This window comes from Megalops cyprinoides, chromosome 1, assembly GCF_013368585.1.
Source record: "Megalops cyprinoides isolate fMegCyp1 chromosome 1, fMegCyp1.pri, whole genome shotgun sequence".
Lineage (NCBI taxonomy): Eukaryota > Metazoa > Chordata > Actinopteri > Elopiformes > Megalopidae > Megalops > Megalops cyprinoides.
The window spans coordinates 52,787,792-52,803,949 of NC_050583.1; the positions used below are offsets into that span (position 1 = coordinate 52,787,792).

Consider the following 16,158-nt stretch of genomic DNA (forward strand, 5'->3'; position numbering starts at 1 on the left):
CTCTGGTCTACAAATTCAATTATCTGCAATAAAATCTTCTCAGATATTTTTCAGATGTTGACCTTTTTGTGTGGGATGCTTGAACATTGGCCTGGGAGTAAAGGACAGCTATTGAATTTATATGAAACATATAATAACTGTGGGAAATGTAATCTACAAATGAAGCGTGTCATAATATGAAATTACTCTTAAGGAGGTGAGTTTGAAGAATGAGCCAAGATTTGATAACAACTGTAGCAAGCACCAATTAAACTCTGTGTTAAAGAATGCATCCAAGTCAAACACCAGCCATTTGGTCATTGACAGGACAGCCTCCTCTGTTTGGCCAAGGTCAGCCCTGCACTGCAGCATAGTGGTAAGGAGAGCTCCTAACCAAAAGGTTGCTGGTTTGATTCCTTGGGCACTGTTGCTGTACCGTACTCAGTAAATATTCAGCTGTATAATGGATAATGTGAAAAAATTGTAATGTAAGTTTCTCTGGATAAGAGTGTCTTTTAAATACCAATAATGTAATGTAATGGTCTGCAGTCACTATCTGGGCAGGTCAGTGGGAACTTTCAACTATTATCACGTTTAACTGACATTCATCCTTACTAAATTTGTGGCTCACTCCTGTATTTAGCTGACTCTCTTATCCAGAGCAAATGAATGAATGAATGAATGGTACTTGCCATCCCTACAACTCTCAGGGAGAAGGATTAAAGTGACCCTCCAGCCAAGCCGCTCCGAATAATATGGGCATGCAGGCTCTCTCTGACTGCATGTGAGCTTTATCCCCACAAGCTCCCCTAGCCCTGTTCAGTTTCATTGTGAGTGAAACAGACTTTCAACCACACACTTAAAAAAAAAGCAGATTCTGCTACAATTTTCATAATAAACGTGCTTCTGTCATTCATAATTTATCAGCGCTCAGCTTCACTAAACCAAGGCTCAAATCGTTATATGATGTGCTTTCTTTCATTTGTTTGTGATGAACTCGGCAGCGGCAGAAATCAGATGGAGCAGATCTAACACTTCTTCATGTTTGCTATGGGCACCTTTATTGCCTTCATTGTGCATGGTTTCCTTTCATTTCACTCTATTGAGTTGGAAAATAAAAACACTCTGATGTACTCAAGCTTTAGATGTTTTATTTTTAGTGGTGCACAGACAGCTTTTTTTCATATTAATCTAAGCAGAGCCAAATTCAGTAAAACCATAGAGTGCTTTGACCATAACTTTGAGGAAGGACTTAAAGCCAGTCAAGTTGTATTGCTTTAAGTCATTATGGGTAAACATTACAATAAATGTCAAATCTTGAGCAAGAAACATGAATAAACAGTACATTTACTTAAGTGCTTAGTTCAAGAAAAGAAGAAGAAAAGAACAAAGAAGAAAAGAACAAAATAACTACGATATCCGACTGCATGCAGGCCGAAGTTAAAGGTACCACCGTTCAATATTGAGAAACATATCGTGTTTGGATACTTAAGTAACCAGTACGTGTGCGTGTGCTTGAGGAGTGCTTTACACGCAATGCGCTAATACAGTTCAAAATTTGATACCGCGACAGTCAAAAGCTTTCATATTTCAAAAACCAGGGGGACGGTATGCAGCGATGACTTTTCCTCGCAGACATCTGTCTGCGTTCTCCTAGCAGCGCTCACAGAATGGTTGGCCATGTGGCGCTTTCTGCCGGGCAGGCGCACGTCAGGCACAGTGGAACCACGGTATCTGACGCGCATAAGCATTTGCTGTGAGCGGCCGTTTTGAGATCTCAAAAAAGCACTTACGTGTCCACAGGCGACCAGACTGCTACATTTCGGGCTCATCAATTCTGTATTATTATTCATAACCGCAAAATATAACAACATCTCCACAACTATATTCTGGTGATTACACTATTATTTCAACAACGACACAGTGAAAACGCCGAAAGCAAAGTTTTTTTTTTTTTACAAACTTAAAAATGTGGAATAGTTTTTGGCGAAAACGCACGTTTCCGCAGTTTGTCACTACGCCTGACTTAGAAAATAACTCACAATGAAACACTTCTCCCTACAATTTGCTGTACCTTACTATACTAGCTAAATGTTCACTAGCTCGCTAAGTGTGAGATGAAAACTTGTGATTTCAAACCACATTTTGTAGATGTCCTAGAGCTGCGGCAGCTCCATTTCCAGACAAACATTCGGCGCTAGGACCTCGCGGAATTTCTGGGGCGAAGCACATGGTCATACTGGGAGACAAGACTTTGTTCCATTGTAAAAAAAAAAAAAAAAAAAAGAAGAAAAAAACGTTGTCATTCTCCGAGATTCACGCTTCTGCATCACTGCCCTTTGCTATCCTCCTTCTCTTTTTGCGCTTCTTTCTGACACGGATCTATATCTTTCCAAATGTCAGCTTTCTGCACACGGCGATTGAACATCTTTGGCTGAAAAGTTTATGACAGCTTTGGAAGCCAGAAATTCCGGCTACGTTTTTTTCCCCCTCAACGGTCTCCTCTGGACTTGATCATATTGCAGGAAGTCACTTCCCTTCACATCAGCTGTTTGACTGTATATTATGGTCTCGCTGCAGTGATAGGATCTGATCGCCTTTTCCTCCCAAGCCGGGCAACATGACAGACCGGCGCTGGAATGAGACCTTAGCGTTTTTGACTGCACTTCATGTTTTGTCGTTAGCGGCAAGGTGCTACGGTGACAATGTGCTACATCCACCTGAAGGTAAGAAGTATTAGCAGTTAGTCTGACATGTCAGTATAAAAATGAAAATAGACTAATTTATTTTAAATTGCCACATCGTTGACGCTGACATGTCCCGCCGAATGAAAGCATGTCAGTGTGTGTTTTGGAGCGGTGCGGCGATCTCACAGTATATGGTTAACTGTAAACAACCTTCAAACAGTTTAGACGTCCACCGAATTCACAGCTTGAGTACAGTACACTCTACACGCTTGCAAAAACAGCTTGCTGAAATGTCAAATTTTACAATGATCTCTGCTGCATGTGCATCTATTATCCACATGCAGATAGAATTTCCTTAATTTAAAACTATTAGAATTAACGAAGTGACATCAGTTGGCTATATTCGTGTAAGTGGAACTTAAGAATAACATTTCATAATTCAGTGCACTGTATCTGAACACCGGCGGTTGATTTGTCATTCAGTTATTGAATTGTAGGCTAGCGCGCAAATGTAGTGCAGGACTAATTTATAGGTGACAATTAATTAAAGATGCTTGATTTGGTGTTCAGCCTCTGTAGCTGTGACCTGACGATCGCGCGCGCGCGTGTGTGTGTGAGACAGTGACGGAGTCAGTGAGTGCATTGCGTTTGTAGAGACTTTACATTACGCCGTGATGTACGGTAAGAGTCCTCTGGGGTAAATGAGTGTGATTTTGATTTCACTGCTTATTCTCAAGTGTTTTTGGGAAGGATCACTGTGTGAGAGAGGCAGAGAGACTTAACACTGATACGCACCCACACTCCCTCGCCTTGGTCACAATTTCCCTTACCTTCTTCAATTCATTGTGCTGTTCACGTGAGAGCTGGCACAAACGGGACATGATTTACAGAGAGAGTGAGCGGTGCTGAAAGCTTCAACGTGCAGACCTGAAAATGCCCCCCCCCCCCCCCCCCCCCACACACACACACACACACACACACACACACACACACAGACTTTATTAACTTAATTTTTTTAACTGCTAATGTATGAACGAGCACCAGCCTGTGTCCGACCGGAGCTGCCTAGCGTGAGGGGGCCACTGTCTGCACATTGATTTGAGATGAGGGAAAAAAACAATCGCGAGGAAAACAGTACACAGAAGAAAACAATTGCCATATCGCATAGCAATTAAAGTGTGGGATGGAGCGCTCTTCATTTCAGATCCAAACTTCAAATGTGTCTCTTGCACTCTCCTTTATAACCAATTTCACCTGATTGCATGATCATTATCCACCTGGTAAGCCGCTCAGCTGGTCCGCGTGCTGCGCTGTGTTCTCGCATGTGCCGTTTATTGTTCATCGCCTCACTTCACGGTTTATATCACAGCATTAGTGTGGGAAAACAAAATTGCTTCAGTAAATCTCCTTTACAGCCCGTCTCCACAGCCGACCGGTTCGACCAATATGCGATGCTTTATGATTATAGATTACAGCCCTAATGGAACACATTTGAGGTTTGATATCACATGAGACTCAATATTTAAGTATATAAGGGGGGAAATAACCTTTTTAAGTCAGATAATTTCTTTTTACTATGAGACACAACCTTGAACTCATATTTTACTTTTTTTTATTACTTGCGTGACATAGTGGTGTTAAAATATTGAGGACTGCAGTTTGCTTGCCACATGTTTCCCTCTCATTGGTCATTAAACAGGGTCAGCCAGCTTTCTTCCCAGCTCATACTTGCCTGGTTTCAGCTCTATAAGGAACAGGGTATTAAAGGTCTCACCTAATGGTCAATAACCAATATACACATATAGAGTTTGGATTAGTTATTTAAGGATATGCCAGCATTGTCCCAACCAGTATGCAATCCCATTGTCCTCAGGTAGTATCTCTGTATCTCCCTCTGTTTCACACTACTGAATCGTTGACTTGTACCCAAAAACACTGTTGTTATTATTATTATTATTATTATTATTGTTGGCATTTAGCAGACGGTCTTTTCTGAAAGACGTTAAGCTGAAAGCTCCAGTGACCTGCCCAGTTAGTGATTACAGATCATTACATTACATTATTGGCATTTAGCAGACACTCTCATCCAGAGCGACTCACAAGGCTGCAATTTTTACGTTATCCATTTATACAGCTGGGATTTACTGAGGCAATTGTGGGTTAGATACCTTGTCCAAGGGTCCAGCAGCAGTGTCCCAGCAGGGAACTGAACCAGCAGCCTTTCGATTACGAGCCCTGTCCCTACCACTATGCTACACTGCTGCCTACTATGGATGAGCCTGCTTTGTCTTCCTGTCCTGTGTTAGCTACTGAATGTGCTCTCTTGCCCCTGCCACAAAACTAGGCCATTGGCAGGCTCCAGTGAGCTGCTAAACTGGTGGGTCCCTGCTGGTGTTGTGCCAATCGTATCATTTTACAATACAAAGCAGCTGTAGTCTGCTCCGCCTCCGCATTCCCCCGGCTGCCTGGCACCAGGTGAGTTTGCTCCTGTCGGTCTGTCATTGCCGGAGGCGAGAGGATCCCCCTCACAAAGGACAGGAAATGGAGGGACTGTCACCTCGGCTGCCGGGTGCGGATGTGAAAGGATTTTGAAAGAGTCAGGGGGGTACGTCTCTTCGCATGAAGAAGTGCTGACAAGATAGCAGAGTTACCACCTCCCGTGTTCCTGATGTCCCTCTTTTGATCTGGGAACAGATGGGTGAGGGGGATTGAAGTTTGGTGCAGAGAGGCCCTTGGATCTGCGTTTCTCCCTGCGTAATTGGCACCAGCATGAGAAGGGCCCTGGGTGTGAGGACACATCTTAGGCCTTGTTTAAATCAGGCTGACTACTCCCTGTGAAGTGGCCCCTGACCGGACCATGTTGCAGTGGAGTTGAAAGTGAATGGGAAACTACAGGACTTGTGTTGTCAAAATTCTAGATGTAGATGTTTTACCACTCTGAACAGGCCTGACCTCATCTAATCTTGGAAGCTAAGCAGGGTCAGGCCTGGATGGTACTTGGATGGGAGACCACCTGGGAATAGATTCTTGGCTTGTACTAGTAGCTCTATCTCTTACCTTGTATTTGTAGCACGTTTTTGCCTAGGTAGTATAACGGTACTTTATTGTCCCAGTGATTGCATTCGATATATGTAACCTTAGATGAGATTAGCTCTGGCTCACTACACCGACCTTGTACTCAGCTTCAGGACTATCTGCATTGTATGACCTGTACACATCTTGCCCTTGTGCCTGTTGTTTGCCTGCTATATGCACTTTTGTACGTCGCTTTAGTATGCCATTGGAAATGGGGGGGTTGCCATTCAAATTTATGAATGAGGAAGTAAATACCATGCCAAAGCACAATACACAAGAGCCCTGTGGTTAAGGCATTCACTTTTACAAGTCCAGGGAATGACTCTTCTGAAAGAAAATATTTGAAGGGATGGAAGAGAAGTTCATTACATTACATTATTGGCATTTAGCAGATGCTCTTATCCAGAGCGACTTACATCGGTTAGTTTTATTGTTCATAGATGTGTTTGGGGAATACGTCGTTCAGTCATCCCTGTATTTGTACACCATTTATGATTTATTTTCTTCATCAGTAATAGGCTCAGCATGCCATTACCCAATCTACTCTCTTGCTAGCTAATGAATCTTTGCTGTAGCTTTATGTAGCTTTTTTCTTTTTGTAATATTACCAAGCTGTAATTTTTCATGCCTCATAAAGGAGATATTGGAATGCTTTGCCTCATAGTTATTCAGCTGCATTAGCCTGAAAATTGAATAAATTAAGAGTAAATAGTGTAAACTAAATAAAGGTTTATATACTATCTAATGTCTGCATTTGTTCATGTGCCCCTGTTTTGACAAGTTGCTTGGTAATGAGGGGTATGGAGTAACTTGCATCAAGTTTAAGGGAACACGCAGTGATGGTGTTGGTGCATTGAATAGGAAAGAAAACGCGCTGAAGAAGCCAGCGAAGTAAGTGACCGTCTGTGGGTCCCGTCACATCTTTCAAGAGGACAGTAGGAGACAGAAGAGACGATCTGTCGCTGCCTTTTTGAAAGACGGAGGCAAGAACCAGGCGAGAGCCACATGCTAATTGCTTTTGCTTTCACACCTAAGCCTGGCTGCTGGCTCCTGCCACATTGTTCTGTGTGAGATTTTGCGAATGTGAGCCGGGTGATTGTGAGAGTCACTACTGCTGGGTGGAGAACAAGCAGGAGCACCCTAGATGCTGATCTCAGCCTTTGAATGGTAGGCTGTCCTTTGAAGCGAAGTAGCTTTCCCCATATCCCCCACCTGAAACCAATGCTTTGATGTGGCTCAGAATTTAGAGGTGCAAGAACAATCGCCATTCAATTTGAATTCTAGGTGCATATGGGCACATCCTGAGAGTGCCTGAGGAAGAAAAATGGCTGAAAGGTTACCATGCCAACAGGCTGTATATCAATAGGTGAAGGAGTCTTAATATGTAAGCTATAAGAGCTAAGTGGCTTCAACTTTTCTGATGGTTTAATGTGGAGTAATATAACTATCTGCCATTGTGGGTTTAAAAGGTTTGGTGCTTTGTAAGTGTACTTTTTTTGGAAAGTAGCTCCACTCTGTTATCAACCTTGATTTCATGCCCTGCACTACTTGTGCAATTTTTTTTTCACTTGGTCAACTTCAGTTTTGAATGACCTCAGCTGATGGATGAGATTCATGACAGAGTTCATGTCAGCCTCATTTTACTGACTGAAACGACCTGTGTCAGCCAACTGCATTTCTCATGTGCCTGCAAAAGAAGGAGGTCTGAAGCCGGAGATCCAGCAAACGGCTGAAACTGGAGTGAAACGTTTTTCTGGGTGGAGACCCGACCCAGAGGTAAGACCACTGAATTTTGAGCAGTTACATCTGTGGTGAAATTCTGGTGGAGCCATCTCAGCATTGCAGCTGTGCTGGGTAACCACAGCTCCTACAGAGAAACTTGGCTTATTTCTACAACACAAAGTATCAGTTTTGAGATTGGCTAGGGAGCGCACCTGACGCACTCATTTTCATTTGCTTTCTTGCTGTTTTGCTTAGAGGTTTTGTAAGATGTAACTCCAGAACCTTTGCTTGTAGGTGTTGTAGGACCTAACCCCAGGAGAAGATCTGCAACCTTAAGAACGTTCATAGCTTGTTGTTCTTGCAGCGGCCTTTTTGTCAGTCCTGATCATGAAACGGAATGAGATTCCAGTGTCAATTTCTGATTCGCTAGAAGTTCACTCGCAGTTACTGGGTGCTCAGAAGAGCAATTATTGCAGTCTGTATTGCATCAGATGTACTACAAGCCCCAAGCCATTAAACCACTGTAGGATTTCAGTACGCACGTGGCAAATTTCAGCAAGAATCGCACCAAATTCGAAACAGCCGTGAAAGTCAAAAGGGGCGCAAATTCACTGTGCAAATGTGCCGGGATCACCACTTTTTGCTATTGCATTAGTGTAGTTTTTAACAGAATGAGCCCTTAGCAGATAAGATGTCAGATAGCTGGTGTCGGATGAGGTAGACATTGTAATCCCAAGCTGACACAGATAGACAGGTGGAGATGTGATCTCAGCCTGCACGTGTGGAGGAGGTTATGTGTATGCTGTTTGGACAGGGTTATACCTCAGCTCCCTGCCTCAGTGCAGAGGGAACTGCAAATCTATTCTGCAACTGCTCAATGAGCAGACCAGAGGTCAGGGCTTTCATCCCTTCTCCTTCCCAGCACACAATCAAACAGGAGCCACTGCTTAGTGTTAGTGCGAGGGAGGCGGCATCTTGATTTCCGCTCATGTTAAACCAAGCAAGCTCACAGCCAATCTCGAAAGGCGGAGAAGAAGAAAAAAAAAACTAAATTCAAGTGAAGCTGTTTGAATGTTTCTTTAATCTAGGGCAACAAATGATGTCCTTGAGAGTGTCACAATTTTGCGCTCGTTTCTTAGCAGGGTGCAAGCAGGGTACGGGTCCACGGCGACCATGGCTGCTGGAGCCCCCTCCATAAATGTAGTGATTCATTCAAACCAACTCTTTTATTTGTCTAAACAAAAAAATGATGAACATTTCAATTTGTGGAATGTGTGGAGTGATGGCTTGCTCAGTGTTTCATATTGATCAAAAATACACCACATTCTCAGTGATTCATAGCTATAGGAGACACTATTTCTGCTGATTTCAAATTATAACTGTTGTAATTGTGTCATAATAGTCTATATTATATTATAGTCCTCTTCCTTTGATAGAGACCAAAGAGTGCATTGGCAATCTCTGCTGCAGCTATGCACATAAACACCCAATCTGTCCCTCCTCAAGAGACAGAGGGTCTCATCCCGGCTTCCTCAAGTGTACTTAAACAGCAAGGGTAAAACAGCACTCCGAGACTCTCTGGAAGAAACGGGAGGAAATCACGCCTTCCTCTTTTGCGCTCATAGGCAGGGGGGCAGACGGCCTCTGGGATCCCCCTAGGGGCACAGTTCTTCAGGTCAGGGGGGTCACTCAGCGCCTCCTGGTTGAGCGGACTGCCTCCGTTTTTATCTCCGGCTAACGGAATGCTCGGCACTATTGATCCGCTTCGTTTCAGCCTCACCACCCCGGGAGTAGCAGTGAAGCTGCAGACACACTCACACTCACACTCATTAATAGGCTGTTGGATTCCAGACATGCAGCCCATCTCTCTCTCTCTCTCTCTGCCAGAGTGATAAGTTATACTAGTCAGGCAGTGATAGAGTAGCAGTCTATGGTATCACCCAGGGGTGCAGTGCCCTTGGTGCATAGGAACTGAGAGGGAATGCACAGCATCTGCAGTCTTTATTCAGTCTATTGTAACTATGCTCTTTTCAAGCAGCAGGATAAAAAGATCTGTATCTGTATCTTTCTGACCCTAGTTCATTTGTATGGGCTGCTTGTTTACTGTTGCATTTTACATGAATAAGGAATGTTTGTGCTGTCATATAGATTTTTTTTTCAGTGATGTTGTTGATACATTTATTTCATCCACTTCATATTTCTTTCCTTTATTTGAGTTATGCTTAGTTTATGTGCAGCACAGGGAAGCCATCAGCTGATATATTGGCAAACACCCTCACATTAGTTTCTACAGTATGAAAAATATGCAGGGGTCAAATGTGCACAAAGAGCTCACTTTGTCACTGGAAATGGGCTGGCTTTAGAACAGTGCTGCAGGAAGTGATACATGAGAGAGAGAGTAAGAAAAGAGGGAGGGAAGCTCCATACTTCGGCCATTATCCAAAACAAGCCATGTTGTTGTGACAAGTCTGAAACATTGGTGAGGACATTGGACACCACAGCTGTAGGGAAATGCGTAGGGGCAAGACATGCAGCGCCTAACCCCCCCCCGAAAAAAGGCTGCAGTTTGACTGCAGCTTGCACTTCGACATCACGCTAGCCAGCTATGTGCTTCCCGTGAACTTGCGGAGTCCTCTCGGAGGTGTCAGCTAAATGGGACCCTTCATGAGGTTCAGATTAAAGGCTTTTCACACCATTCTATTCCAGGAGCTCGCAGGGTGCTGGAAGGGGAGGAGTGCTGAAGGATCTGGCTCCCCGCCAGCACGAGCGAGAGAGAGTGTCATTACAGATGACACGCCGAGCGCGAAGGACTGGGCAGCGCGGCGGCGGCGATCACCCGGGAGGGTCACTGTACTGTCAGCCACTTTGCGCTGCTAGCAGGCTGTCCCCCCGACGCAGCCGTGGATAAGATGCCCCAGTCACGGAGGCTAATGGAAACTAGAGAGAGAGAGAGAGCAGAGAGAGTACGGGGCTGGATTTCGGTCCTGTGAATAATATGAAAGTAACTCGGCTGCCAGTAGAGGGAGCAGTTCTGTGAACGTGTCTGTCCTGTGGGAGATTACATCATTTTTCTGAGCTCTCTTTTAAAAGTTTACAAGGGCTTTTTTTGAAAGATTAATACATGCTATTTAAAATAAATGTGTGGGTGTGGATAAGCTCTTAACAGAATGAGTTACTGTAGTATGCGCATTAACATACATACATATGTACATAAATACTGTAGATACATACAGGCATGGATGGACCAGTGGTTCTGCTGCTGTGTGTGTCTGATGGGGCAGCGCAGAGAGTGTTTGTGTTGAGTGAAAGCACAGAGCTGAGATCTCATCCTGTCAAGGATGGGTGGCTCTCAACATGGCATTTCCCGCAGTTGCTCCCGCGGGATTTGGGGGGGGGGTGCGTGTGTTCCTGTGACCCCTGGGGGAGCTGGGGCTTGAGGAGGGGTGGGGTGGCTAGGGCACTGTAACGGTGCTCCACGGGGGAGCAGCCCGCCCCCCCCCCCCCGCCCTCACTACACCCAGGCTGTAGCTCATGTTACTGTTATATCAGCCTCAGATCTGGTGCCAGGAGGACTGCCCACCGTTTACTCAATCATCTCCTGCTGGCCTAGGGATTTTGGGTGGAGGGGCTCTGAGGGCGACACCCGCTTTTCAAGCTAGCCTGAAGATTAGTGCATTGCCCTCTGAGTGTTATCACAGGGCACAGTGAAGGAGGTGAAGGCGGGGGAGGCAGAGTGGGAGGAGAAGTGGTGAAAGGTGAACCCCTCCTGAGCGCAGCCCAGACTAGACTGCATTCTGCTGCTGTGTCGTGCTGTTTCTCCAGCGACAGCCTTGGATGATGTCCGTCTTCCAGTCAGTGCCCGGAAACAAAGCGCTTGTCAGAAACGGGAGGCCAAGGAATGCCGGAGAGGGAGGCCTTCGGTGTTGGCAGTGAGAAGCAAACCCCCTCCCAACCAGAAGGAGGATGCTGCCCCCCTTACTATGAGCTCTGACTTTGAACCTGTCTTCCCTCATTGTGCTGTACAAGGTACTAACTGGCACAAACTCACTGCACCAGCCTTGAGACAAGAACTAGAGAACAAATCCTGTCCTTTTCATAAACCGAGGACTGTGTTTGGTCTGTAGCTAGGTGCACTCCATCCCCCATTAAGCTGTTGTCCTGAAGGGAAGCTCCCACACTACAGGGGTCTCATCATTACTGTCCCCTGAGGCCACCCACTGGCCTTTTGACCCACCCCCCTACCCCCCCAGGGGAGGATGTGGCAAGCCAGAACCATCGAAGAGGCAAAGATTTGAAATGTGACACCTTTGTTCTCCACAGCTGTTTGCGCTTGTAAACCCTGGCCCTCTCCGCAGCTTGGTGACTTGAAATGCTCACCCGAGGAAGTGCCGTGATTTTCATGCTCAATTATTGATGCGCCCTGAAAAGCAGTGTTTTGTGTTGTGAGCGTCGTTCAAGCTGAGGGCGTTAAATATAAATGGACTCTGTGTTGAGGCTGTGTGAGTCGAACAAGACAACCACAGTGAGCTCCCTAAAAAGTCGGTCGTTAAGTCACATACACCATGGAAAATTGGCTGTCTTCAAGTGTCTTTTATAGATCATTTGAACTGATCTTTTGATTGTTCAAAAGGTGTTGCCAACTGAGCTTTTTTGTGTCAGAATGTGCAAATTACATTTTTGGCCAACACAAAGAGGGCTTCTTTTGATCATGCTTTTTTTTTAAAGGGTCGTCCCTAAAAGCATCAGTGTTACTTTCAAAGGCCCTATTAGGCTGGCCGAAATTTCCTCAGAAAAAAACCATCTGCCCATTCTGAACGCTTGCCAGGTGACAGTTATGGTACCGAAAGGAGTCATCACAATGAACTTGTCATAGAGTTGTGTCGGAGTTGTTCTTCTTTTTAAGCACAAAGGAGCGGGCTCAGGGCACAGCAAATGTCACGTTTCTTTATAGCGGTGGCATCTCACAAAGTGGGTAATTGAGGTCTTGGAAGTGGTGACAAGTGGAAACCATTGTGGCAAATTAGCCAGATTGAGAGCGCACCTCCAGCGCTTCACCCAAGAGGGCCCGAGCATCCTGTTCTCATCCATCTTTATCCCTCCAAAGCTACGCCTTTTGATGTAATTATAACCGTCCCCGCTGCGATCGGATCCCTGCTGTTTCATTACCGGGCTACTTTCCCACAAGGGGTTTTTATTTCAAGGTGCGTTAGCGTCCTCTCTTTGGCCGTCATCCCTGGATGAGAAGACACAATCCGAAGCCTTCCATTGCCTTTCACGCATTAGTTTCAACATTTTTAATGCCAAAGCCGCTGAAGAGCCGCTAATGATACCACTTCTCACATTTAATCAAATACGCTTTGAGTGACCTTGCTGAGTGCTGAACGGCTTTAGCAAGAGCGCTAACCGCCATGCTTGCTGGTTAGTTTGGCACGGACCTTTATTAGGAGCCGCTAATACCTGCGTTGGCCCCGGGCCAGTCTGCCACCTCCAGGGTCTCTCTCCACAGAGGTTGTCTGGGCACCAGTGCGCGCCGCCAGGTTCGCCTTTATTACGCATTGACTAAAGGGAACAATTTGCATTTGCAGGGGGAAAACAAAGCCTGTTATGAATGCGTTACGATTATTTTTTTGTTGTTTGTTTTTCTGTGCAGTGCAATGCGGCCGGTCGCAAAGCAGACTCCGGGGTTTAATAAAACGTTGTGGTTTCTTTGTCTCCTGTTGCGGGCCGTGGGACAGGGTCATTACGGAGCTAACTTGCCAGCGTGAGATGTATGGGAACTTGCATTTGCAATTCCCGCTAGTTCCCCTTAAGTCATCAAGCCTGTGAGAATAATTACGCAGGTCCAATTTCCAGGAATGAAGATAAACCGGCCTATTGCAGGAGTAACCAGAGAGGAAGCCATAAGCGTTTGTGCTATTTTTCATCCATGTACACACACAGACACAGGCACACACACACACACACACAACCACGCACACATACAAGTGCACAGACTCAACTGTGAGGCTATATTGGTTTTGTTATTTCAGTCCTCTAACCAGGAAGAGTTTTCATACTCAGCGTAAAGGAGAGGAGGAAGTGAGCCAAGTGTTAGTGCAGAAAGCTTTATTAAAAAACGTGTTTACACTTTACTTTACGACGCATATAAAAAAGCTGTTGGGCGCTGGCATTGGGTCCAGCTCAGGCTCACCGCAGCCTATGGCGTCTTTAACCAGTCAGTTCAAAGAGGTTACTGACTTTCCTCAACCGCGCTTTTCAGGCCTTACTAAAATTAACAGACGTCTACCACAGGCTTATGGAAAAGACATCAGACTGCGGTCAATTTTCACCCTCGTTACGACATTTACAAGTAGGATTGAAGGGTTTTTCATGCATGGCGCTAACAAAAACTCCCCTTTTAAAGTGTGCCTTTGATGCTCGAGTTACAAATCGTCTGTAGTCGCGAATCCCTGTCTTTGTAGAGAATTGAAATCATGACACAGAGAAGGAGAAAGTTTGGTCTGTGGCAGAGAAGAGCTTGTAAAAACGAAACAAAACAAAGAGAAGAGCAAGACCTCTTTTGGCCCAACGTCTGTGTCTTGTTTTCTGTTGTTGACCTGGATCTTCTGGACAGCTTAGCCTCCTGGGTTTTGGGATGACGAGCGCTGTAGTGGTCAGTGGCCTCAGAGCCTTTCTCCCTCGCTCTTCCACAGTGTGGTTTCAGCGTCGTTTGGCATTGCTCCAGATGTCACGCACGAGTTCTCACAAAGGCATGTGGTCCCCTTGTAATGTTTGGTTCTAGCGACCCTGTGGGAAGCCTTCTGCTGAGATGTTCAGGGCTGGGTGTTGTCCCTTTGGAGTGTGCTCAGTGATTATCTGTGTTTTGGGAGTCTTTGAGTGCAATGGATTGCAATGGATGTGCATGTGTGTGTGTGTGTGTGTGTGTGTGTGTGGGGGGGGGCAAGCAAGAGGCAGAAAGCAAGAAGGTAATCCCAGCAACCCCTGCAGAAGAAGAGGGGGAATGGGAAATCTCTATAAACACAGAGAAATGTGCTCACACATCAAGGTCATTAGCACTAAGAACAGACACCACTTTGTGAAAGCAGTCATTTGCTGTCCACCTGCTGTAACCAGCATCTGCATTCCATGTTACTGAGGCCACTTTTTTATGTGTGGTAATTATATTATATTCATACACTCTCACTCTGCCTCCCAGATAAACATACACACATAAACATGTGCACCGTTTCAGAAAGATAGGCGCGATTGGGAATGGTTGCTGCAAGAGAAACAATCACAAAATAAATTGAGGCAGCTGAGACGAGTCAGGCGCCAATAAACTGTCAATTCGTGCATAATGAACGCGAACCCTAAAATCGCATGCGGGCCACTTCCCGTTTTAAGTAGACTTTGATGTATTTGGCCCCTGGGGGCCGAGCCAGCCCTTAAGGCTCTGAATGTTCACTCAGTGCTTGGGTCCCGAAATGGCCTCCGTGTTTGGGTTGGAAGTTGTGCCCCCTGGGTGCCATTGCCTCACAGAGAGTGCGTCTGTTTCTGGTGTAAGTCCGAGCAAATGGGCTGGAGGAAGCTGGCGGGGCAGGGGAGGAGAGAAGGGGTTTGGGGGTGCTTCTGCACAGACAGTGTACGAGCCACGGGGGCTCAGCTCTGTCCCCATTCCGTGGCGTGAAAGTCAGGTAACCATCATCACCACCGGCTCGAACCTGTTCCAGCCCCCTTAAAGAAGGGTACAATATGTAAATGCATGTTGAGGTGGGAAAGTAAAAAGGTTAATGGGAAAGATGGTTTTGACAGCGAAGGGATATCTCAGCATTTGATGTGGGAGAGTGTTGCTTAATTAGCGATGCTTCCTTGATGGTTTTACAGATGGAGAGATCCTGTAGGGGCAAAGAACACTGGAGAGGTGACAGCGAGTGGATGTTTTCAGAGTGCTTGAGGAAATGCCACCTACATAACATCTGACGGCTGTTTCCCAGCCCTTATCAAAGGAACTTGAAAATGTTGCATTAAAAAGTGCAAAAGAAGACGCCTATGAAATGTTCAACCTGGAATTTACTGTTATTATACAATATGTTATTTATTGGTACAGTTGTTTTATGTAATGTGCTTCTGTTTTCCCACATGCTTGGCATTTGGCAAAGCAAATTCCTTTTTGGATTGATAAAGTACTATCCTATCCTATCCTATCCTATTCTATCCTATTTTTATGGTTCAGATACATGATATTTGGTGGTTAGGGTAGCCAGTCAGACAAGAAAAATAAATCTTATTTTGCTCTGTATTTGTTAATATGTGGTGTACAGTCAGTGTGGCATGGAATACTGTGAGCACACACATACTGTGGTGGGTTGGTCAACATGAGCGTAAGGCTTCACCAGTTCTAATAGACGTTATCAATGTATTCTTCAGGGAAGCCTCTGGATCCGGCCAAGCAGCACAGCTCCATGGGTAAACTGGAACACTATGAGACAACTGTACCTTTCCTGCTGTTAAAAGGAGAGAAGAAACCAATCAGCCTCCTGCAATCTATGGTAAATGTTCACAACGTCCATACATCATTCACTCACTCACCTACTCTACCCTTCACAGTGCAAGGCCTCGGAGAGGGCAATCACAAAGATGAACTCACTGAACACAAAAGAATTCTCTTCTTGGAACACCCCCACACACACACACACACACACACACACAGACAGAA

The 16,158-nt window shown here is 45.4% G+C and overlaps 1 protein-coding gene across 1 annotated transcript in view; it reads left to right on the forward strand.

The window, feature by feature from the left end:
• The first annotated feature begins 2,517 nt into the window (after positions 1 to 2,517).
• LOC118773531 (disintegrin and metalloproteinase domain-containing protein 12-like) overlaps positions 2,518 to 16,158 on the forward strand; it is a 78,933-nt gene continuing 65,292 nt past the window's right edge. The window contains exons 1-2 of the mRNA XM_036522514.1: positions 2,518 to 2,705; positions 15,870 to 15,991. Of these exons, the coding sequence (XP_036378407.1) occupies positions 2,600 to 2,705; positions 15,870 to 15,991 (228 nt within the window). The 5' untranslated portion in view covers positions 2,518 to 2,599. The remainder of the gene's footprint in view (positions 2,706 to 15,869; positions 15,992 to 16,158) is intronic.